The sequence below is a fragment of the Notolabrus celidotus genome, chromosome 19, assembly GCF_009762535.1.
Source record: "Notolabrus celidotus isolate fNotCel1 chromosome 19, fNotCel1.pri, whole genome shotgun sequence".
NCBI classification, from domain to species: domain Eukaryota; kingdom Metazoa; phylum Chordata; class Actinopteri; order Labriformes; family Labridae; genus Notolabrus; species Notolabrus celidotus.
In genome coordinates, this window is record NC_048290.1 from 29,236,996 (window position 1) to 29,259,505 (window position 22,510).

At 41.4% G+C, this 22,510-nt stretch overlaps 1 protein-coding gene across 1 annotated transcript in view; it reads left to right on the forward strand.

Annotated features, from left to right (window-relative positions):
• The window catches only part of LOC117831636 (ankyrin-1-like), a 108,666-nt gene that overhangs the window by 61,337 nt on the left and 24,819 nt on the right, over positions 1 to 22,510 (forward strand). The window contains exons 3-31 of the mRNA XM_034710421.1: positions 3,739 to 3,837; positions 3,974 to 4,072; positions 4,235 to 4,333; positions 4,881 to 5,066; positions 5,296 to 5,394; positions 5,643 to 5,741; positions 5,894 to 5,992; positions 6,558 to 6,755; positions 6,941 to 7,039; positions 7,447 to 7,545; positions 7,979 to 8,077; positions 8,295 to 8,492; positions 8,675 to 8,776; positions 9,030 to 9,128; positions 9,378 to 9,575; positions 9,721 to 9,819; positions 10,081 to 10,179; positions 10,394 to 10,492; positions 12,458 to 12,550; positions 12,794 to 12,866; positions 14,391 to 14,514; positions 14,737 to 14,800; positions 15,183 to 15,295; positions 16,169 to 16,393; positions 17,397 to 17,551; positions 17,883 to 18,094; positions 20,901 to 21,105; positions 21,218 to 21,314; positions 21,424 to 21,652. Of these exons, the coding sequence (XP_034566312.1) occupies positions 3,739 to 3,837; positions 3,974 to 4,072; positions 4,235 to 4,333; positions 4,881 to 5,066; positions 5,296 to 5,394; positions 5,643 to 5,741; positions 5,894 to 5,992; positions 6,558 to 6,755; positions 6,941 to 7,039; positions 7,447 to 7,545; positions 7,979 to 8,077; positions 8,295 to 8,492; positions 8,675 to 8,776; positions 9,030 to 9,128; positions 9,378 to 9,575; positions 9,721 to 9,819; positions 10,081 to 10,179; positions 10,394 to 10,492; positions 12,458 to 12,550; positions 12,794 to 12,866; positions 14,391 to 14,514; positions 14,737 to 14,800; positions 15,183 to 15,295; positions 16,169 to 16,393; positions 17,397 to 17,551; positions 17,883 to 18,094; positions 20,901 to 21,105; positions 21,218 to 21,314; positions 21,424 to 21,652 (3,759 nt within the window). The remainder of the gene's footprint in view (positions 1 to 3,738; positions 3,838 to 3,973; positions 4,073 to 4,234; positions 4,334 to 4,880; positions 5,067 to 5,295; positions 5,395 to 5,642; positions 5,742 to 5,893; positions 5,993 to 6,557; positions 6,756 to 6,940; positions 7,040 to 7,446; positions 7,546 to 7,978; positions 8,078 to 8,294; positions 8,493 to 8,674; positions 8,777 to 9,029; positions 9,129 to 9,377; positions 9,576 to 9,720; positions 9,820 to 10,080; positions 10,180 to 10,393; positions 10,493 to 12,457; positions 12,551 to 12,793; positions 12,867 to 14,390; positions 14,515 to 14,736; positions 14,801 to 15,182; positions 15,296 to 16,168; positions 16,394 to 17,396; positions 17,552 to 17,882; positions 18,095 to 20,900; positions 21,106 to 21,217; positions 21,315 to 21,423; positions 21,653 to 22,510) is intronic.

Here is a 22,510-nt window from a genome sequence, read left to right on the forward strand (position 1 = left end):
GTCAATGTAATTTTCAATGGCAGCCATTCTGCTACATTAGCAAAAAGTGTGAAATAAAAGACCAAAAAGAGGATTAAAAATTAATGACTGCCAGAACTCCTGATTCCCCATCTTTGTGTAAAGTGGTGCGCATAAATAATTAACTCTATTAGATTATAGTGCCCTCTGTCTTCATCTCCACGGCCTGCTCTCTTACACCTTGTTGCATCATGACAACACCACAACAAACTCTGCCTATTGAATATCATGATGCATGAACATGATCGTGTGAATGTGAATCTGTGTGGTAAGCACAGGCATGGCAGTGCGTTTGTTGTTGTTGTGCTTGTGTAGTAGGAGGGATGTTTGGTGAATGAACAGACAAGTGCTTTTATACCCAGACAAAACGCAGTGAGTGAGAGGGGCATTAAGAATGAAAACCTGACTCCCACTATCTGTGCTCAGCTATTGATGCACACAACACACACAAACCTGTCATGAGAGAAACTGAACGATGAGGAGAAAATAATAAAGAAGAGGGGAGTATTAATTTAACACAGCTCTCAAGGGTCTTCACATTAAGATAGAATCTACTAAAAGATTATAAAATGTTGATATGATCTACAATTCTATTTCATGCCCACAACCATGGGATTAATTTAATTTGAGAAGTCTTGAATCCATATCTTCTTATAGTTCGTTCTGTCATTTCCCCCCTTCTTTTATCTATTTTCTCATGGTCTTTGTTGCAACTATATCAACTTTTTTTTTCACTGAGGACTGAGGCAAGGGCAGAGATGGTATTTTTATATGTGATTCATGTGATTCTGCAGCAATAACCTGTCCTTGCTTGAGCTGCAAACCTGCAGGCTCTCTCTCTCCCCTACCTCTGCACTCTCCCTCGTTCTTTATTTATCAGGGTGTCATACATTGTTCTTTTGTCTGAGTGAATGTTTGCATAAATGCATAAAATCCACAGCGTTAGAGGTATGATGTTTGTTCTAAAACAAAATCATGCTGTTCTTGCTGTGTTCCTGTGTGTGAGAGAGGGGCGTTCCCACACTAGATTTAACAGTGTGTGTAACGGACACTGATATACAGTTTGTTTCCCACCACACTGCGCATGCTCAGAGGGAGACTGTGTTGCCCATTTGAATTGAGTGGCACCGCAGTATGATGGGAAGTCTTAGAACAGAGCAGATAATAGAGACTCCTGGTGGCCAGGTTGGTAACAGCAGGCAGGTTGCAGCTCAGAGTGTACAGTCATGGCCAAAAGTTTTGAGAATGACACAACTATTAATTTTCACAAAGTCTGCTGTTTCAGTTTTTATAATGGCAATTTGCATATACTCCAGAATGTTATGAGGAGTGATCAGCTCAACTGTAATTAATTGCAAAGTCCCTCTTTGCCTTGAAAATGAACTTTATCACCAAAAACACATTTCCACTGCATTTCAGCCCTGCCACAAAAGGACCAGCTAACATCATTTCAATGACACACAGGTGTCACACACATTAACACAGGTGTGGGTGTTGATGAGGACAAGGCTGCCGATCAATCTGTCATGATTGAGTGACTGGACACTTTAAAAGGAAGATGGTGCATGACACCATTGTTCCTCATCTGTTAGCCATGGTTACCTGCAAGGAAACACGTGCAGCCATCATTGCATTGGATAAAAAGGGCCTAACAGGGAAGTTTATAGCAGCGAGTAAGATTGCACCTCAGTCAACTGTCTATCGAATTATCAAGAACTTCAAGGAGAGAGGTTCAATTGTTGCCAAACAGGCTCCAGGGCGCCCAAGAAAGTCCAGCAAGCGCCAGGACCGTCTCCTGAAGGTGTTACAGCTGCGGGATCGGGTCACCACCAGTGCAGAGCTTGCTCAGGAATGGCAGCAGGCAGGTGTGAGTGCATCTGCACGCACAGAGAGGCGAAGACTTTTGGAGGAAGGCCTGGTGTCAAGGAGGGCAGCAAAGAAGCCACTTCTCTCCAGTAAAAACATCAGGGACAGACTGATATTCTGCAGAAGGTACAGGGACTGGACTGCTGAGGACTGGGGTAAAGTCATTTTCTCTGATGAATCCCCTTTCCCATTGTTTGGGGCATCTGGAGGAAGGCTTGTTCGGAGAAGACAAGGTGAGCGCTACCATCAGTCCTGTCTCTTGCCAACAGTGAAGCATCCTGAGACCATTCATGTGTGGGGTTGCTTTTCGGTCAAGGGAGTGGGCTCTCTCACAATCTTGCCTAAAAACACAGCCATGAATAAAGAATGGTACCAGAACGTCCTCCCAGAGCAACTTCTCCCAACCATCCAAGGGCAGTTTGGTGATGAAGAATGCCTTTTCCAGCATGATGGAGCACCTTGCCATAAAGCAAAAGTCATAACAAAATGGCTCGGGGAACAAAACATTAAGATTTTGGTCCCTTGGCCAGGAAACTCCCCAGATCTTAATCCAACTGAGGACTTGTGGTCAATCCTCAAGAGGCGGGTGGACAATCAAAAACCCACAAATTCTGACAAACTCCAAGCATTGATTATGCAAGAATGGACTGCCATCAGTCAGGATTTGGTCCAGAAGTTGATTGACAACATGCCAGGGAGAATTGCAGAGGTCTTGAAAAAGAAGGGTCAACACTGCAAATATTGACTTATTGCATAAATTCTGTGTAATTCTCAATAAAATCTTTTGATACTTATGAAATGCTTCTAATTGTATTTCATTATACCATAGAAACATCTGACAAAAACACCTAAAAACCCTGAAGCAGCAGACTTTGTGAAAATGTAATATTTGTATCATTCTCCAAACTTTTGGCCATGACTGTACTTTCACTATATGCAACCAGGCAGCTAGAGTGACACACACATGACCTGACAGACAGACAGACAGACAGACAGACAGACAGACAGACAGACAGACAGACAGACAGACAGACAGACAGACAGATAGACAACAATTAGATAAAGCCTCCAGCCCTCCTCTACCCTTGCTGCACATGGGTCTCACCTGGTTTCATTTGATCAGAACTGAGTCCTCCTTTCGTTGTTGGTTTGTAAGTTATTTTTAGAAATACAGTAACTAGATGAGTGATGTTCTGCTCAGCTCCAAAAAAAGCCATGGATTGTAGTGCTCACGTGAGACATGAGACAAAAGGATAGAGTGCATTCTTTTTCTCATCCCTTCCAGTTTGAGGGAGTGTGAAATTGAGAATCTGAAGAAGTCAGACACATTACAGTCTGGTTTCAGACCGCAGCACTAATAGCTCATTTCAGCAATCCTGAAAGGTTATGAGATACGTTACATTAATGGTTGTGGCAAAGACCGCAGTGATCAGTGCCAAGGAGAGGACAAGGCCGAAGGTTGCCAAGAACGACTCCGGCACTCTGAGATTTCCGAGCGATCTTTGCTCAGATCCTTTCCATTAATTGATTTAGGAGAGTTAAATGGGAGTGTGTGTTTTATTACACTAACTTGCAATACCACTACTTACCTCATTAAGCCGCTCTGAGATGTGGTATCACATTTCAGTTAATGTGGACTGTGATTACTATAATCCTGATAATTAACAGGACTATTATACCACAACTGAGGCTTTCAAGTGGAGAAAATACTACATCCAACCAGGAGTGCAATCATTTATTACTACACATTATATAAACCTTGCTTTAAGTCTGCAATAACCTCTGAGCAAACACTTAACCCTATATGTACATGTGTCTACCTCTCATGTGACTACATATGTCTTTTTTCCTCAGAATGGTCTCAACGGGTTACACCTGGCCTCTAAAGAAGGTCATGTCAAAATGGTGCTGGAGCTACTGCATTCTGGGATTGAACTGGAAGCCACCACCAAGGTACTAATCTAAAGAAACATTGCATTCAGAACCAAAGGTAGCCTGTTAGCTTACAATTGTCTAATTCTCCTCTCTTTCTCTGCCTCTTTTCTCTGTTTCTCTCTTTGTGTGTGTGTTCCTGTGCTTGTGCCTCCAGAAAGGGAACACAGCTCTTCATATCGCAGCGCTGGCAGGGCAGGAGAAAGTGGTGGCTGAGCTTGTCAACTATGGTGCCAACGTTAATGCCCAGTCACATGTGAGTCCCTGCAAGCTGTGTGTAACAGAGGAGTCTGTTTGTATGCTTGTGTATATGTATCTGTGCGGTTGCATAAGACACACCTTGAAAGAGCTGTGCATGCATTTACATACATTAGAAACAGTTTAATTTACCGTGTGTTGTGTGTTTGTGCTCTTACAGAAAGGTTTCAGTCCTCTCTACATGGCAGCACAGGAGAATCACCTAGAGGTGGTCAAGTTCCTACTTGAGAATGGTGCCAATCAAAGTCTCCCAACTGAGGTACGTGCCCCTTGACCTGCCTGTATTAACCTAGAGGTTGATAGGGTCTCTGACATTGTCCAAACCAATGGGCTGTGTGTCTGTGTGCGGAGAGAAACTGAGAGAGAGAATGGGTGTTACAGGAATTCAGTCAAAGGAAGAGGCAAAGAGAGTTCAGGAAGCCGAAACACTGCCAAGAAAAGTTATTATCTTGTAATACAGAAGTCCATTATTAAACAGCTAAGCCTTTTCTTGGCCCTGACAACTTATTTTCCTGGGATAAAAAGTTCACAAGTAAATGTCCAAACTGACCTTTGTGCCAGCTGTAATTCTGATCATTAAACCATCATTTTATACAGAGCGCACAAGGTTCATTTTTGCGTCTCAATGTCCCTCCTTGTGGGATGAAGCTGTGACATTTTCCCTGAAACATTTCAAAAATTAAAACAATCCCACCTCTGTTTTTTGCATTCCTTTCTCACTCCCGCCTCTGTTTGACCTCCCAAACCCCTCTCGCTTTTTTTTTTAACACCATTTCGTCTCTTGTGCTCACTGTCCCCCCTCTCAGGACGGCTTTACTCCTCTGGCAGTAGCACTCCAGCAGGGCCATGAAAATGTTGTGGCACTGCTCATCAACTATGGCACCAAAGGCAAGGTTCGCCTCCCTGCACTGCACATCGCCGCCCGAAATGATGACACGCGTACCGCTGCAGTGCTCCTGCAGAACGATCCAAACCCTGATGTTCTCAGCAAGGTATACTCACTGAGACTGCTTCTTCATGTACCACTGTTACTTCTCCAACTTAACACATTGCATTAGACAATATTAAAGAGGCAGTTTTATCATTACCAAATTATTAACACTAGTTGTTATCAAATATAACTTTTCCACACCTTGTTTTCTAAAAAGGATATAAATAGATACTAATTATCCTTATTTGCCCTTTTCCTCTCACACTTTCCTTTGGTGTCTTTCTCTGTAGACCGGTTTCACACCTCTCCATATTGCAGCCCACTATGAGAATATGAGTGTTGCCCAGCTGCTACTGAACAGAGGAGCCAATGTAAACTTCACCCCCAAGGTCAGTTTGTCTCAGCTGTAGGACCAAAAACAACATCTGAGGTGTGTTTTAAACATTTTGTGTGTGAGAAAAATGTCACCCAGTGTGCAGGAATCCTAATAAAAACACTTTTCTTATGCATATTTAAAGAGCTTAGCTTCAATCATACCTTTTGTCTTCATATGTATGGATGTAATCTGTAGGCTTGATCCAGTGTTGAAATCAGAGATGGTTAATAAAGCTTGTATGTGTCTCATGTGCTTGTCTAGAATGGCATCACCCCCCTTCATATAGCCTCCAGGAGGGGCAATGTGATGATGGTCAGACTACTGCTGGACAGAGGAGCCCAGATTGATGCCAAAACAAAGGTAGCTTACCAACTAACAGCTTTCAAATGTCAAATTTCCCTAACTGTGTCTGTCCTCCTTGCAGATTTACCCGTCCCTGTCTCTCATTATGTTCAACACCTTTCCAATTACTCTCTCTGGTCTACCTCTCTTTGTAACTCATCTCTTTGTAGGATGAGCTGACTCCTCTTCACTGTGCAGCCAGGAATGGTCATGTTCGTATCATTGAGATCCTGCTGGAACACGGTGCTCCCATCCAGGCTAAAACCAAGGTGGATTAAATGAATGAAATACTGCAGACACTGTGGCTGTCTTTTAGACATTTCTATCTTTGGGAGCTTTGTGATTAGCCGTGATCGTCAGAGCTTACTTTTAAGTGCTGGTTTGACTTTGGGAATCTTGGTCTGAATCTTAACTACTGAGGGAGACTCTGCCTGAAATTCAGCACACAAACTAGCTTGCTGGAAACATAGACACTGTCATCCAGCAGTGTATTAGATAAAATCAAGAGTCCTGACAAATTGATCTGTTTACAGAGCAGCTCAGATCTAAGCCTCATCAGCTATGGGTATTTATGCTCTACTGAGGAGATATTAATGCTACAGGATTCCTTGCCAGTTGTTTTTTTTGTGCGAGTAATTTTAGCACAAAAGCTTGATTATATTCCCTCCAAAGACTTGTATTCTGTTTTTCTTAACACAAGGCAGACTCTAATTGACTATGCACTATTTACAACTAATTGACTATGTGCTATTTACCACATGCACAAGGCTTTACTCTAAAACACTGACAAATCTGTCTCCCTCTCCTCCGCCTTCTCTCTTTTGTCCCATTCAGAACGGTCTCTCCCCCATCCACATGGCAGCTCAGGGGGATCACATGGACTGCGTCAGGCAGCTACTGCAGTACAACGCTGAGATTGATGACATCACATTAGATCATTTGACCCCTCTTCATGTAGCAGCCCACTGTGGTCACCATAGGATGGCCAAAGTCCTCTTGGACAAGGGGGCCAAAGCCAATGCACGTGCTCTGGTAGGTTCCCAGCAGACAGAAGGGACACAATCTCATCAAGATTGTTGGACGGCATCCAATTTAGATATAATTGATTTATTTAATCAGTTAAAGTATACCTTTTGCTTACATAGCTTTGCTAGTACTGTCCTCATATTGCTGAGAGCAGCTTCATAAAGTTTTGAACTCTTTTCTCTGCGTTTCAGAACGGCTTCACACCTCTCCATATTGCTTGCAAGAAGAACCACATGCGGTCCATGGACCTGCTGCTTAAGCACTCTGCTTCCCTAGAAGCTGTCACAGAGGTGAGACCGCATGACCACCAGGAGCTAAAGCTGAAAATGACAAAAAGTCAACTTGTAGTGTGAAGGTTTTTTTCTAGGGTGTCGTTTTCCCTTCTTAACACGCATATTGTTAAGCTTGATATTTGTTTCTAAAACCTCTTACATAAAGTCAAGCAGTGCCAGCAACATATTAGTCTATTTGTTCATTTGGAATGACTCACATCATGCTACATTATTAAACTGTCCTCAAGTGTCATTTATCTTAATATTTCAAAAATGCCTATTTTCAGATTTTTGACAAGGATTATTAATCATGGTAAATTGATGCATTTAAAGGTGCTGCTAATGAGCTACAATGTCACTTAACTTTCTTGTTATGCCTTATTATTGAGATTAAATGACCTTCTCTGTCTGCTTCTGTGTTGCAGTCTGGTCTCACTCCTCTTCATGTAGCAGCTTTCATGGGCCACTTGAACATAGTCAAGAACCTGCTCCAGAGAGGGGCTTCACCTAATGCTTCCAATGTGGTGAGAACCTCTTTTCTAAAACCAAAAATCACATATTATTCAACTTTACTTTTCCTTTAAACCACCTTCTCACATTGCAGGTTGAGTGAACAGATTTTTTTTGTGTTTCTAAAGTAATCAAAGTTTAGATGCATCAGAAAAAGTTACCCCTCTGTGTGTTCACACTTTTAAAACAAATTAATTACATGAGAGGATTAGATTTGTGACCAAGCATTAAATAAGTAGTCTTAGATGGATTAAGTCTCCTTACTGCTTGAACAGAAAGCCTGTGCTGTTATATGCTAATTCTTGATTGGCAGGGGTTATTTCTGAATATCTGAAATGAATGAAGTGGTCTTACTTAAAAGTCCTAACATGAACCTGGTGGATCTATTGACAAGATTTGGACAAAGTGTGACCGTAAGCATTTTTTTTCTGTATTTCTCTATACCAGAAAGTGGAGACCCCCCTCCACATGGCCTCACGAGCTGGACACTGTGAAGTTGCTCAGTTTCTGCTGCAGAACGCAGCACAAGTGGATGCCAGGGCTAAGGTACGAGCGGTGTAATGATGCTAACAAATACTGTGTTCTTTTTTATCTGATGGTGCCATGCAGTTGTTTGCAAGCTGCAGAAAACCTTCATGTAATCCACTCAAAATGCATAATGCCATTATCATAAATTGGTGGCAGATTTGTTTGAGTAGTGTTTCTTTGCCCACCACTCATTCTTGTTCAGAACATAAACAAACCTCTTCTTTCTTGTCCCCAGGATGATCAGACACCCTTACACTGTGCGGCTCGCATGGGCCACAAGGAGCTCGTCAAACTGCTCATTGAGCACAAAGCCAACCCAGACTCAGCTACGACTGCAGGCCACACACCTCTTCACATCTCTGCACGTGAAGGACACGTCCACACTATTCGCATCATGTTGGATGCAGGAGCACAGCAGATAAAAATGACAAAGGTGTAGTAGAGTTAGTGACAGGAAAAACACAAGATACAACGTGAAGAAAGGCGAATATGAGTTGTATTAAGCTTTGGGCTTTACTCTAGGACATTTGTATTTGTGTATAGATTTATACAGTTCTATTCTTAATTAACAGAGAATATATATATCATTTTTGTTTGTTTCTTTGTTTCTTTAAGCAGAAAGGCTTCACTCCTCTCCATGTGGCCTCTAAATATGGGAAGGTGGACGTCGCTGAGCTCCTTCTGGAGAGAGGAGCCAACCCTAATGCAGCTGGGAAGGTGAGTCATTCTGTGCTGTACTTCAGTTCCCTGAAGTACCCTAAAATAAAAATAATCAAGCACTCTGTACAAGACTGTGCTGAGCTATTCAAAATGAAGTCATTTAGAGAAATATTTGGGATATCAGCTGATTGGTAGACTACCGTGGTACGTGTTTCATATATATATGTGTTTCTGTATGTTTTTGTCTGTGTGTTTCTGTTTGTCCATGGGTGTATATATGTGTACATGTGTACGTTTGTGTGTTTAACAGAACGGTCTGACACCCCTTCATGTGGCCGTCCATCACAACAACCTGGATGTTGTTAAACTCCTGGTCAGCAAGGGAGGATCTGCACACAGCACTGCCCGAGTAAGAAGCTCACATATGTGTGTGCTCATACTGGCACAAGCAGGCGATCAAAACGCATGACTACTGATCGTTGACACACATATTAAAACAAAAAAACAGGTCAAATGAGTGTGTGATAGTCATACAGTAACATGAAAATCATTCAAGACAGCATTTATAATTTAATCTTAATATTTAACATGAAAATGTTTAAGAAAATGCTCACTATAGTGTGTGTGTGTGTGTATGTGTGTATGTGTGTCGCTACAGAATGGCTACACTCCCCTGCACATAGCGGCCAAGCAGAACCAGATGGAGGTAGCCAGTTGTCTGCTACAGAGCGGGGCTACACCCAACTCAGAATCCCTCCAAGGCATCACGCCCCTACACCTGGCCTCACAGGAGGGGCGGCCCGACATGGTGGCCCTGCTAATTTCCAAACAGGCCAACGTAAATCTGGGAAACAAGGTATCATATCAGAATGGGTCAAGACTGAGTGACATTTTTATCATCTGTGGTAACAAAAGGAAGTTATTTTATTAAACTCAAATATTCAACCAATAGAAACTAAAACAGATGTTTCCTGTCCCTGTTTACTCGTTTTGTCTTTTAGAATGGCTTGACCCCTCTGCATCTTGTAGCTCAGGAAGGGCATGTTGGAATAGCTGACACACTGGTCAAACAAGGAGCCTCAGTTTACGCTGCCTCAAGAGTAAGTTACACCACCACTGGTACATGCACTCACACAAATGGTGTTATCAGCTAATATGATTAAATCAATAACGGTGACATGACTACTTCCTTTCACTTCCATGCAATTCTCTGAGCTCTGCTAAGTGGCTAGCTTCAATGTTTTTACAGTTTTGTATATATGCATGAGTATATAAGAGATTAGAAAGCAAGATACAAGCTGTGTTTACACAAAGAAATAGCCACTGATCAATAGTCAACTGTTTCTCCTTCATTATCACAGATGGGCTACACACCCCTTCATGTGGCCTGTCACTATGGCAACATCAAGATGGTGAAGTTCCTTCTGCAGCAGCAGGTTCATGTGAATAGCAAGACAAGGGTAAATGACGTCCATCCCAATGAGATAATATACAGCACATGACCTTGAATGACCTCTGTGTTTTTGCTTACTTGATTGTTGTTAGCTCCATGAAACTTTATAAAAACATTTAAACCAGCATGATGTTGTAAGCAAATTGGTTTTGGCATCACTTGTATCACAGATGGGAAGACTGCTGTGTCTGATTATTTGTTTCCCTCCTTTTCTTCTAAAGATGGGCTACACCCCTCTGCACCAGGCAGCTCAGCAGGGCCATACCGATATTGTCACCCTGCTGCTGAAACATGGAGCACAGCCCAATGAGATCACTTCGGTGAGGCATCCTGAGGAATACTTGATTTTCTTCAATGAGTCAATAAATCAATTTATGTTGTTCCTATTCATAAAAAGAACACATAAAAGAACAAACCATACAAAGACTAGGGGTCTCATTTATAAATGACATTTACGCACAAAACAGGGTCTGAAATTGGTGAACACCACTTCTGGTGCTAAGTTTGTTATCTATTTTTTTTATTCATTAACCTTTTATCCTTGAATAAAGATATTTATGTGGTCAAAGTAATCAGTGTGAACTTCTTAGACAGGCCTGTGATTTGTTAATATCCCCTTGCTTGCATGTATCTCAATATGCTGATGATACTGTATTGTATGTAAAATGTGTATACATTTATCCTGTTGTTATTTTCTCTAACTGACTTAGCATGTGAGTGATTTTGCTTGATAAAAACTCACAATGCCAGTTATTAACACATGAATTAATTCCTCTAATGAATTTAGGACAATGGTCAACACTAACATCTAGAACAGGGGTGTCAAACATGCGGCCCGCGGGCCAAAACCGGCCCGCCAAAGGTTCAAATCCGGCCCGTGGAACCACTTTGCAAAGTGAAGAAATTACAGAGAACACATTAACTGGTATTTTTCAATGAAAGTAACTACTATTTCAGATTTGTCCTCTGGGGGGTCACATCAAATCATAGGAGTAAACCAAAACCTGAACAATGCTTTTTTTCTTAAAGTGAGAAGACAGATTACTTGCTATTTGCAAAATTCAGTTGAGATCAGGCGGCAACCTCTGGTCTATAAAATATGAGTCCAATGTGGAAGTGCTAAAAACTGCAGTTCATTGAGGATCCGCTTGAGGCTGGCTCAAGACGATCTTTACAGTAGAAATAAACATGTTTACAGCCTGGTACAAAAGACCAGTGTAGTCTGGATAGATCATTTCTCTATCGGCACACACTGTAGGGGTTGAGTTTTTTTCTAATGCAGCAATTTGGAAGATATTGAAATTATGAGTCTTCCAATGAGAGGCACAGCTGACTTGACTGACAGGCGGGAACACTGTAGTTGTTGGCTAGTCAGCCAGCCTCTTTACATCACAATAGCTCCACAGCAGTCGAGCATCATATTTTACACAGTCTATGGTGCTGACTGAGTCAACCAGAAGCTGAAAAGCGTTTTTTTTTTTCAGGACTTTTTTTCTCAAAGTGATAAAATAAATGACTTGCTGTTTGCATAATCTGATTGAGATTCATAAAGATTTTTTTGGGCACTATAAGATGATCCACTAACTACTAACACTAGCACTACACCGCTGCATACAACACTGTCCAGCAAGCAAACTGTTCATGCTGGAACTGAGGAGTCCAAAATAGTCCACTTTACCTTCTTCATTATTATAATCTATCTGTTCTTTTGCAGTAAACATTAAACTCTGTCAGGTGAATGGATAACTTATGTGTTTGGTGTGTTCGCAGCAGGTCTCAGTGCTGAAAGAGCAAAAGCCCACTGTGAGACTCATCATGGCAAAAAAGACCATACAAACATATTATGTTATGATTTTACTGGTCCGGCCCACTTCAGATCAATTTGGGCTGTGTGTGGCCCCTGAACTGAAATGAGTTTGACACCCCTGATCTAGAACCTTCATTTATAAGTGAATATGTATAAATGTTATTCAAATCTTCAGTTTAGCAATTACACGTTTTGTAAACAACTGATCAGTTTAAAATAAGATATATTAATGCACACCATACCTGCAGTCATTTGCTTTTTGATTTCAAAGCTCTTGTATTTACTTTGTGCCTGTTTTCCGGCACAAATTAACAGGATGGGCTTTTCTGTCATTTTTTGGCAAATAACAAATATTATGGGAGTGTACTTTTTTATAGAAATGCCTCTATAAAAAGTATCAAAAGCTATTTTTGTGTTCTTGAATTAAGTTAAGATACATGGAAACATTATGCGTGATGTTTCTCATCTTTCTCAATAGAATGGGACATCTCCCCTTGGTATTGCTAAGCGGCTGGGTTATATCTCTGTCATTGACGTGCTGAAACTGGTTACCGAGGAGTCCGTCTCCGCGGTGAGCAACACATCATGCATGGTTCACATGGTTACACCATTACGCAAAAGAAGTAGCCTTGACACACCATGAAACTAATGTTTGATCAAACAATCGTTTTGATCCAGTTCTGCTCCTTCACCTGCTTTTAAATTGATCTGCCATTTCCAATTTATTAGCCTTCTTTTACCTTTCCATTTCTCATCCTCCTCTCTGTCTCTCTGTGCCCCGGCTCTCATCACAACCTCCTTCTGCCTTTCACAGATCACTACAGAGAAGCATCGGATGAGTTTTCCTGAGACTGTAGATGAGATTTTGGATGTTTCAGAGGATGAAGGTAGGCTATTGAATTATTAAACACGTCATCTTTACAGCATTAACTGTCAAATTACACCTCTGATTGGTTATTTAGTAGAAGAAGACTAAATGGGAGGTGCACTGACACATGAAAGTACCATCATGTATTTTACATGTCTATATGACTGTTTATAACACCCTCTTCCATTTGTTTTGTAGGGGTTGCCCAGCTAACGTTAGGTAGGATTGTGTCTGTATCTCTGCTCTTGTCCGGTCCGGTGGCTATAGTGAACTTGTGCCTTCATTGCAAACACACTTCTCATTTTCTGTGTGTGTCTCTAACTGTCTTTTTATCAGTTCCTGTGACTCTTCTCTCAACGCCAGCCCTGTTCGCTCTTTTACTCATCTTATCTTTAATCTTTGTTGTGCAGAGATTTATTTAATGAAAAGACTGTGTCTGTTCTTCATCAGCATGTACTCAAAGCATTTTCTGTTTTTTACCAGCGTTCAATGCACACATCTGTTAGCTGACTCCAGTGTTTTCAGCATTTAAACTACAAAAAACTCCTTTCCAATGCAGCATTTTTAAAACTGAGTGTTCTTACCTTTTACAGCCTAATTGATCGATACGCTAATTATACACACGCTGTGCTGCAGCTGTGACTCTCTCCTGCAAACAACACACACGCTCAAGCAGTCGTCTTTCTGCTGCAAGGCATTCAGAATTCAATCAGATCAATGTCATTTGTACAAAATATTTCCATGCAAGCTTCATCATTTAATCTAATTTATCATTTTTGTACTGTACCTGTCAGTTTTACTGCTTGTTTCTCCTTTAACATTTTTGATTTTCCTGTACAGCTTGTACTTCTAAATGTTTGTGTCTAACAACTCTGTTTTGTCAAGTGGCGTATAGCGTACTTTTTGTTGTCCTGGTTATAATTTCACGACCATTCTTCCTTAATAAACGCAGTATTTTCTTCTACACAGAAACAACCATCACCACATGTGATTTCATCTTTTATGGGCATGCTCACTAAAAAAGCTGTCACAAGGTGCCTTGCAGTTTGCCGTCCATGCAGTGTCAGAAAGTGTCTTATTACTCACTGTCTTACCAATCCTCTTTCACTCCTTTGGTTTCCATCGGCTCTGATTGTTGTCTCCATTGCTAAGACTTCAGTATTAGGATTGCTTTGTGGCCCTTTTCTCTGTGGTTTCATGAAGGTGAAGGGAAGGGGAGGATGGTTGTGTAACGGCTTTAACCAGAAATTCGATGAGGGAAAACCACATTTCAAGTCACTGCAAAACATTGAAAAGAGTCTAACTGCAATCCAGAAAACTCAATTGGCAGATATTATTATTATATTTTACATTCTCACAGAAATCCACCTTTTACGTCAGAGTGGAAGAACTTGAGACTTGACATCAGCATAATTTTGCTCTGTTTCCTCTGGTCTCATCCTTTTCTCTCTGAATTATCTGTGTGCAACCTGTCTTCTGCCAATTTTCGTCTCATCTCCTTTCGTTCCTATTTCCATGTCTTACAAATCTACTTTGCCCTCAGGAGACGAGTTGCTCGGGATGGATGGAGCACGCTATTTGAAGCTCGATGACTTTAAGGACCAGGATGATGACTTCCTCTCCCCAAAGAAATCCCTCAGAGACTTTGAGGGAGGCATGGGTACCACGTAAGTCATCACACACTCCCATTTTTTTTACATTTGTGTTGTCTGATAAAAAAAGGTGCTGCAGGTGACAGTAGATAAAGAGTCTTGTGCTGCTTTTGACACATATTTATGAACACCTTACATAATGGATGATGTAAAATGGAATTAAGTGGATCATTGAGTGGTTTGCATAAATCAACCATTGCTTCCTGTCTTACATTATTCTGTCTTCCTCTCCCACAGGCCATATTCTCCTGCAATTCCCAGGATCCCTTGTGTGTCCCCGGAGACTGTACTTTTGGATCAGGTAGGCTTAACTCTTGCTGTTTGGAAGTTGCTCTACATTTTAGAAACATTTGTTTCGTTATCCGTTTGAAAATGATGTTAATATTTTGAAAGTAAACATTAAAGATTATGCAAATGTGTAGCTCTTTTTTTGGTTACTGTCTTCTCCTCGTGTCCTTTATTAGTTTGTCTCCTCTTCTTCTCCTCTTTCTTTTACACCCTGCCTGTTTCTGTCTCTCTCCTTTCATTGTGCTATGTCTTCGTAATCACTCTCTCTTCTCTATCTTCCCCCTCGTCTCTTCACTGTCATTTTCTGCAGCTTTTGTCCATATTAATCTTTTCAGTCGTGGTTATTTAACTGCCTCTCAATTTTTCATTGCCTGTCTCTCCCTCTCTGACCTCAGCACACCCCCATCCCGCTGCCAAAGGAGTATGATGAAGACTCCCTGATCCCGAGCAGTCCGGCTACGGAGACCTCAGACAATGTCAGCCCTGTGGCCAGCCCTATTCACACCGGGTCAGCAAATAAAACATGTTGCTGCTCATTTTTCCTTTATATGTAATGTTATGCAGTCATGTTATTGATTAACGCTGCTTGTCACATGCTAACCATAGAGAAGGAGAGTCAATGTGGATACAAAAACAGTTTTATATGGCAGCATTTTCACAAAAAAGCAATGTTGTAAAGGGTTGTTTTGATTAAAAAGCAACTGTCATGTTTGCATAACAGGAAATTTAGGTCACAGATCTACGACACTCCATCCCATTTAACCACAATGCTGGCAAATACAAAAAAGAGTGCTGTTTTCTATCAAATTCAACCCATGATTCAATAAATGATGTCAAATTACAACTGACATAATGCAGTATAACTGTAAAATAATCAATCTGCTTAGTCATAATATATGCACACCACAATGAGTCAGCATTTGAGCTGCAGAATACAAATTGCAGGTGTTAGAGGAAGAGGATGAACTCATGAGAGGTGAAGAATCACTCGTCCTCACACACACAGACACCTGTATGAAGTTGTCTGTCTAGTGCAGGATCAAACAGCATGGGGCTCTTTTTATCCTGTTTTTGCTGCACTTAGTAACCACTCCAGATGGCCTGTCCTCCCCTGCCATATTGAGATAATCAAATGAAAAGGGCACTCACATTGTGATATGATGTCCACTTTGTGAATCACTGTGCATAAAGTGTAAACACACAGTCAAAATCGTTTCTGAATCAACCACAGAGGCTCTTCTGTCTCTCAGTTGACAGAGTCTCTTGGATGGCCCATCGCTTGGTTGTTAATGTTCCTGACTATAAGCACATAAACACAAACATACTGAAATGACCGTTTGAAGGACTTGATGTTTTTGTTGTCTCGCTGTTTGACTTTCAGCTTCCTGGTGAGTTTCATGGTGGATGCTCGAGGAGGCTCCATGCGAGGCAGCAGACACCACGGCCTGCGAGTGATCATCCCTCCTCGCACCTGCACTGCCCCAACACGCATCACCTGCCGTCTGGTCAAACCTCAGAAACTGACCACGCCTCCTCCGCTGGTGGAGGGGGAGGGGCTTGCTAGCCGTATTATCTCACTTGGGCCATCTAGTATGCAGTTCCTTGGGTGAGTCAAGGTTTAACTTAGTTTATTTTCTGTATTTGGATGACTAAAAAACATGTTTATGTATGATGAGATTCAATGTTGCCTGACATTTTCCTGTCTTTATGATCAGTTTTATTTGATTGTTTTCTTTATTATTAGATTTTTAAATTTTCAGATCTTTTTTAAAGCTTTCTGAAGATTATGAGCATACCAGCTCTCATTTCAAATAAAATTAAGCCATGATAATGAATTTACAAGGACCTGTGCAGTACAAAATTCATCTATAGCTGTAATTTGATTCATTTCAAAGTACATAACTAGACCCATTACACCATCTAGTGGACGCTATTAGGCTTGCATATCTCAGGTTGGTCATGTACAGTCATGGCCAAAAGTTTTGAGACTGACACAACTATTAATTTTCACAAAGTCTGCTGTTTCAGTTTTTATAATGGCAATTTGCATATACTCCAGAATGTTATGAGGAGTGATCAGCTCAACTGCAATTCATTGCAAAGTCCCTCTTTGCCTTGAAAATGAACTTGATTATGCAAGAATGGACTGCCATCAGTCAGGATTTGGTCCAGAAGTTGATTGACAGCATGCCAGGGAGAATTGCAGAGGTCTTGAAAAAGAAGGGTCAACACTGCAAATATTGACTTATTGCATGAATTCTGTGTAATTCTCAATAAAAGTTTTTGATACTTATGAAATGCTTCTAATTGTATTTCATTACACCATAGAAACATCTGACAAAAACACCTAAAAACCCTGAAGCAGCAGACTTTGTGAAAATGTAATATTTGTGTCATTCTCAAAACTTTTGGCCATGACTGTAGTAAATTATAAGCTGGTCCCAGCAACAATATATGTTGTTGTTATTTTCTTGTTGCGGTTTTTGGCTTCAAAATCCCATTTTTCACTTATTTATTTCATATCTTAAACTGATGCATCATGCTCTGTATACCTACCTGAGATCAGATTCAGAACCCGATTTGAAAACAGATTTTCCTTTCCTTCAAAGGCCTGTTATAGTGGAAATCCCTCACTTTGCCTCACTGGGCCGGGGGGACAGAGAGCTCGTGGTCCTCCGCAGTGAAAACGGCTCAGTCTGGAAAGAACACCGCAATCGCTATGGTGACGAAGTGCTGGAAACTATTCTAAATGGCATGGATGAAGGTCAGTGTGATGGTAATAAACGACTGTTTCTGAAACCTTGCATCGGTGCGGATGAGTCAGTCCTAGTCTGGATGAATGACCCTTGTGTTACGGAACAAGGGCGCAGGGAGGGGATACATTTCATAGGAAGGTTTTCAAAGCAAGGACACAGAATTACAGTCTCTACTGAACATGTGTTATCCTAAAGTGGAGTTTATAAGCCTCCCTTGTACATGTACAAAGCTATTTTATACCTGCATAATCAATGTATTGATCTCACTCTGTCTCTTTTGACTAACTCTGTCCTTTCTTTCTCTTTTTTTCCCTTCTTCTCTATCCTGCCTGTGTGCAGACTTGGAGAGTCAAGACGAGCTGGAGAAGAAAAGAATCCGTCGGATCATCTCCACCGACTTCCCGCTCTACTTCGCAGTGGTCTCTCGCATTCAGCAGGAGAGCGATCTGATTGGTCCAGAGGGTGGCAGGCTGACCAGTAAACTTGTGCCCCATGTCGAGGCTATCTTCCCCGAGACAGCCGTCACCAAGAGAGTGAGACTTGGACTGCAGGTAAGAAGAAGGACAGATATCTGAGCACAGCTACAGTAGAGAGGGGGATGATACATTTACTGTAGGTACAGGAATGATGATGATGAAAAACAAAATTGCATTTTTAATGAACCAGAGTGTTTATGATCTTGTACAACCAAACAACCTGGTTCTTTTCAGAAATGACTGAGAACAGATGTTTGAATAATAACACAGCTGACTCTCAGGCTGTGACTCACTGGTCTATAGCAGCATCATTACCTGTTTGTACTGCATTCAATATACTGTAATTTGACAGATTTCCCACACTCAAGCTGTTCTGTATGCTTGTCAAATGAGCCTTAATATGTAACAGTTGCGCTACCAGTCACTAAGAGCAAACTTTAATGCTAGGCTAGTGTCTTCATTTTGTGATTGGTGGTATTTAAAGACATGCATGAGTAATTGTATGAGTAGTTGAATGAGTTGATGCTTCTATGACAAGCAGGTTATTATAAGAACTTTGTAGTTGACTAACCAACCAAGCTGAAGGTTAGACAACACTCAGGGAGCAGTCAGAATTGAGCACAATTTATTTAACATGTTTAAACACGGGATCACACAGTCTGCAAGTGAACGATGCCAAATTGGTTTGCAGGATGGGGCTTAGGTTAGCAGAGCTAGCACCACCAGCCTTGAGTCCTCTTGCAGGTTAACGTCCACATACCACAGTGCATGAATGAAAACATAAAGTTAGAGTCCATCATGTAAACTACCCAGAACTTTCTAAATCTGCAGTGTGTTAGAGATCCCTTCAGACATAGGAATGCTTGTTTACATAATACGTTTATGGATGCCTTTAAAAATGCCATGTAGTTTTCTGACATTACACATCCCCATACATACACTAACCAGGGATTGGATGGCATGTACTGAGGAGCATCTAAGCCTGTCATATCAATATGTATCGTTTCTACATTCCTACATTAGCCTTTGCAACACGTGGTGCACGTCCTAACAAACAGACATGCATGAGTAATTGTATGAGTAGTTGAATGAGTTGATGCTTCTATGACAAGCAGGTTATTATAAGATCTTTGAAGTTTGACTAACCAACCAAGCTGAAGGTTAGACAACACTCAGGGAGCAGTCAGAATTGAGCACAATTTATTTAACATGTTTAAACACGGGATCACACAGTCTGCAAGTGAAGAATGTCAAATTGGTTTGCAGGATGGGGCTTAGGTTAGCAGAGCTAGCACCACCAGCCTTGAGTCCTCTTGCAGGTTAACGTCCACATACCTGTGCATGAATGAAAACATAAAGTTAGAGTCCATCTTGCAAAAATACCCAGAACTTTCTAAATCTGCAGTGTGTTAGGGGATCCCTTCAGACATAGGAATGCTGGTTTACATAATACATTTATGGATGCCTTTAAAAATGCCATGTAGTTTTCAGACATTACACATCACCATCCATACACTAACCAGGGATTGGATGGCATGTACTGAGGAGCATCTAAGCCTGTCATATCAATATGTATCGTTTCTACATTCCTACATTAGCCTTTGCAACACATGGTGCACGTCCTGCCAAACAGACATGCATGAGTAATTGTATGAGTAGTTGAATGAGTTGATGCTTCTATGACAAGCAGGTTATTATAAGAACTTTGAAGTTTGACTAACCAACCCAGCTGAAGGTTAGACAACACTCAAGGAGCAGTCAGAATTGAGCACAATTTATTTAACATGTTTAAACACGGGATCACACAGTCTGCAAGTGAAGAATGCCAAATTGGTTTGCAGGATGGGGCTTAGGTTAACAGAGCTAGCACCACCAGACTTGAGTCCTCTTGCAGGTTAATGTCCACATACCTCAGTGCATGAATGAAAACATAAAGTTAGAATCCATCATGTAAAATACCCAGGACTTTCTAAATCTGCAGTGTGTTAGGGGATCCCTTCAGACATAGGAATGCTGGTTTACACAATACGTTTATGGATGCCTTTAAAAATGCCATGTAGTTTTCTGACATTACACATCACCATACATACACTAACCAGGGATTGGATGGCATGTACTGAGGAGCATCTAAGCCTGTCATATCAATATGTATCGTTTCTACATTCCTACATTAGCCTTTGCAACACGTGGTGCACGTCCTGCCAAACAGAAGCTTTTGGCAAACCTGTGGCTGACTGTCACTCATCCAGACCTCCACAGATGCACATATGGGAGCTTGGCACACACTTGTGCTGACATTCTCCTTTCACACCACACCTCCACTTGGCTTTGTTTTTCCTAACCGAATAATTATGTGGGATTATTGGTTCAACATTCCAGTTTTTTTTCTCACTTCACTGTACATTGCTGACATTGTCTGTCAAAGCACTGATATGTCACAGCATTGATGCTATTTGAGGAAACTGCATGAGTTTTGCTTTGCCTTATGCTGCTCTGTTTATGTTTTCCTTTTATCCAGCCATTCATCACTCCTCAGTTCCCTGATTTAAGTTGTGAGCCACACTGACCGAGCTGATGCACTGATCTGAGTTGGGTCAGATGTGAAATATGAATTGATTGCATGTGTGAGTATGGCTGAGAGTTTGATGTTTCAGTCTTTTGCACAAGTGCTATTTTATTTTTTTCTTTTGTGTGCTCTCCTTGTTTCTGTTTCCTGCCTTGTTACTATCATCCTCAATCACCTACACTTAAGCTTTTAAAATATTGTTTGTGTGTGACTTTATTTTTTCACATATTCCATTTATCCAGCCTTTTCTAACTTCATATCTTTCTTGTGACATCCTTCTATTTATGACCTTTACCTCTAACACAACCATCACAGGCGCAGCCCATCCCTGATGAGCTGCTGACTCGGCAGCTTGGTAACCAGGCGACCTTCAGCCCAGTGGTAACCATCGAGCCACGCCGACGCAAATTTCACCGTCCAATCGGCTTGCGCATCCCTTTGCCACCCTCCTGGAGGGAGAGTCCTCGGGATGCTGGAGAGGGTGATACCACCAGCTTGCGCCTGCTCTGCAGTGTCATTGGTAGTATCCATTTTGCACTCTATCCAAAAGACAAGAAGTTTTGCATTTTTTGTATGCACTTACAAAACATTTTGCAGGACGTCACTGACACTATGTTGTCGTTGTGTGTCAGGTGGTACAGCACCGGCTCAGTGGGAGGACATCACTGGAACCACCAAGCTGATGTACGCTCATAACTGTGCAAACTTCACCACCAATGTTTCAGCCAGGTTAGTACTCTGGTCAAATACATTCCCAGCTAGCTTTCATTCCTTTCTTTCTTGCACATTAACCAAGTTCCTTTTGGCTGCTTTCAACCTTTGCTTCTGCATAATCCAGATTCTGGCTGGCAGACTGTCCACGCACAGCAGAGGCAGTGACCTTTGCCAACTTGCTGTACCGGGAGCTGATGGCCGTTCCATACATGGCCAAGTTTGTTATTTTTGCCAAGATGAATGAGGCTCGCGAGGGACGCTTGCGTTGTTACTGCATGACAGATGACAAGATGGACAAAACACTGGAGCTGCATGAAAACTTCACTGAAGTGGCCCGCAGTCGAGACATTGAGGTCAGCGCAGAGAAACAGAAAATGATGACGAAGCCACAAAATGAATAGCATTAGAGGTCATGGCAACCTCAAAGGTGGTTGCATGACAGTGCAAATAATTTACATCAGGGGTGTCAAACTTATTTCAGTTCAGGGGCCACATACAGCCCAAATTGATGAAGTGGGCCAAACTAAAATCATAACCTATAGGTAACGACAACACTACAGGTTTCCCTTTGTTTTAGTGCAAAAAAGTACATTCTGTAAATGTCTCTTTTTACATGAACAGCTGTTGCATTTTTCACCATGATGAGTCTCATAGTGGGCCAAATATTATATTCTGTAAGCACTGAAACCTGCTGCGAACACACCAAACACACAGGTTTCCCAGTCACCTTCCACACAGAGTGTGATGTTTACTGCAAAAGAACAGAGATTATAATAATGAAGAAGGTAAAGTGGACTATTAAGGACCCTGCTGCTCCAGCATGAACAGTTTGCTTGTTGGACAGTGTTGTATGCAGGGGTCCAAAAAGTCACAAATCTCGACCAGATTATGCAAACTGAAAATATTATTTTTCCACACTTTGAGAAAAACAGTCCCAGAGCGCTGTTCAGATGCACTCTGTCAGCTGTCTGATTGTAGGACAAATTTGAAACAGTAGTTATGTTTATTGAAAAATTGCAGTTAATGTCTTCTCTGTAATTTTTTTCACTTTGCAAAGTAATCCTGTGGGCCGGATTGGAACCTCTGGCGGGCCGGTTTTGGCCCGCGGGCCGTATGTTTGACACCCCTGATTTACATGTTAGATATCTAGTACCATATAAATGAATGATTCTTGTTTGAAATTAAAATTTGGACACCTATTAGTATCTATA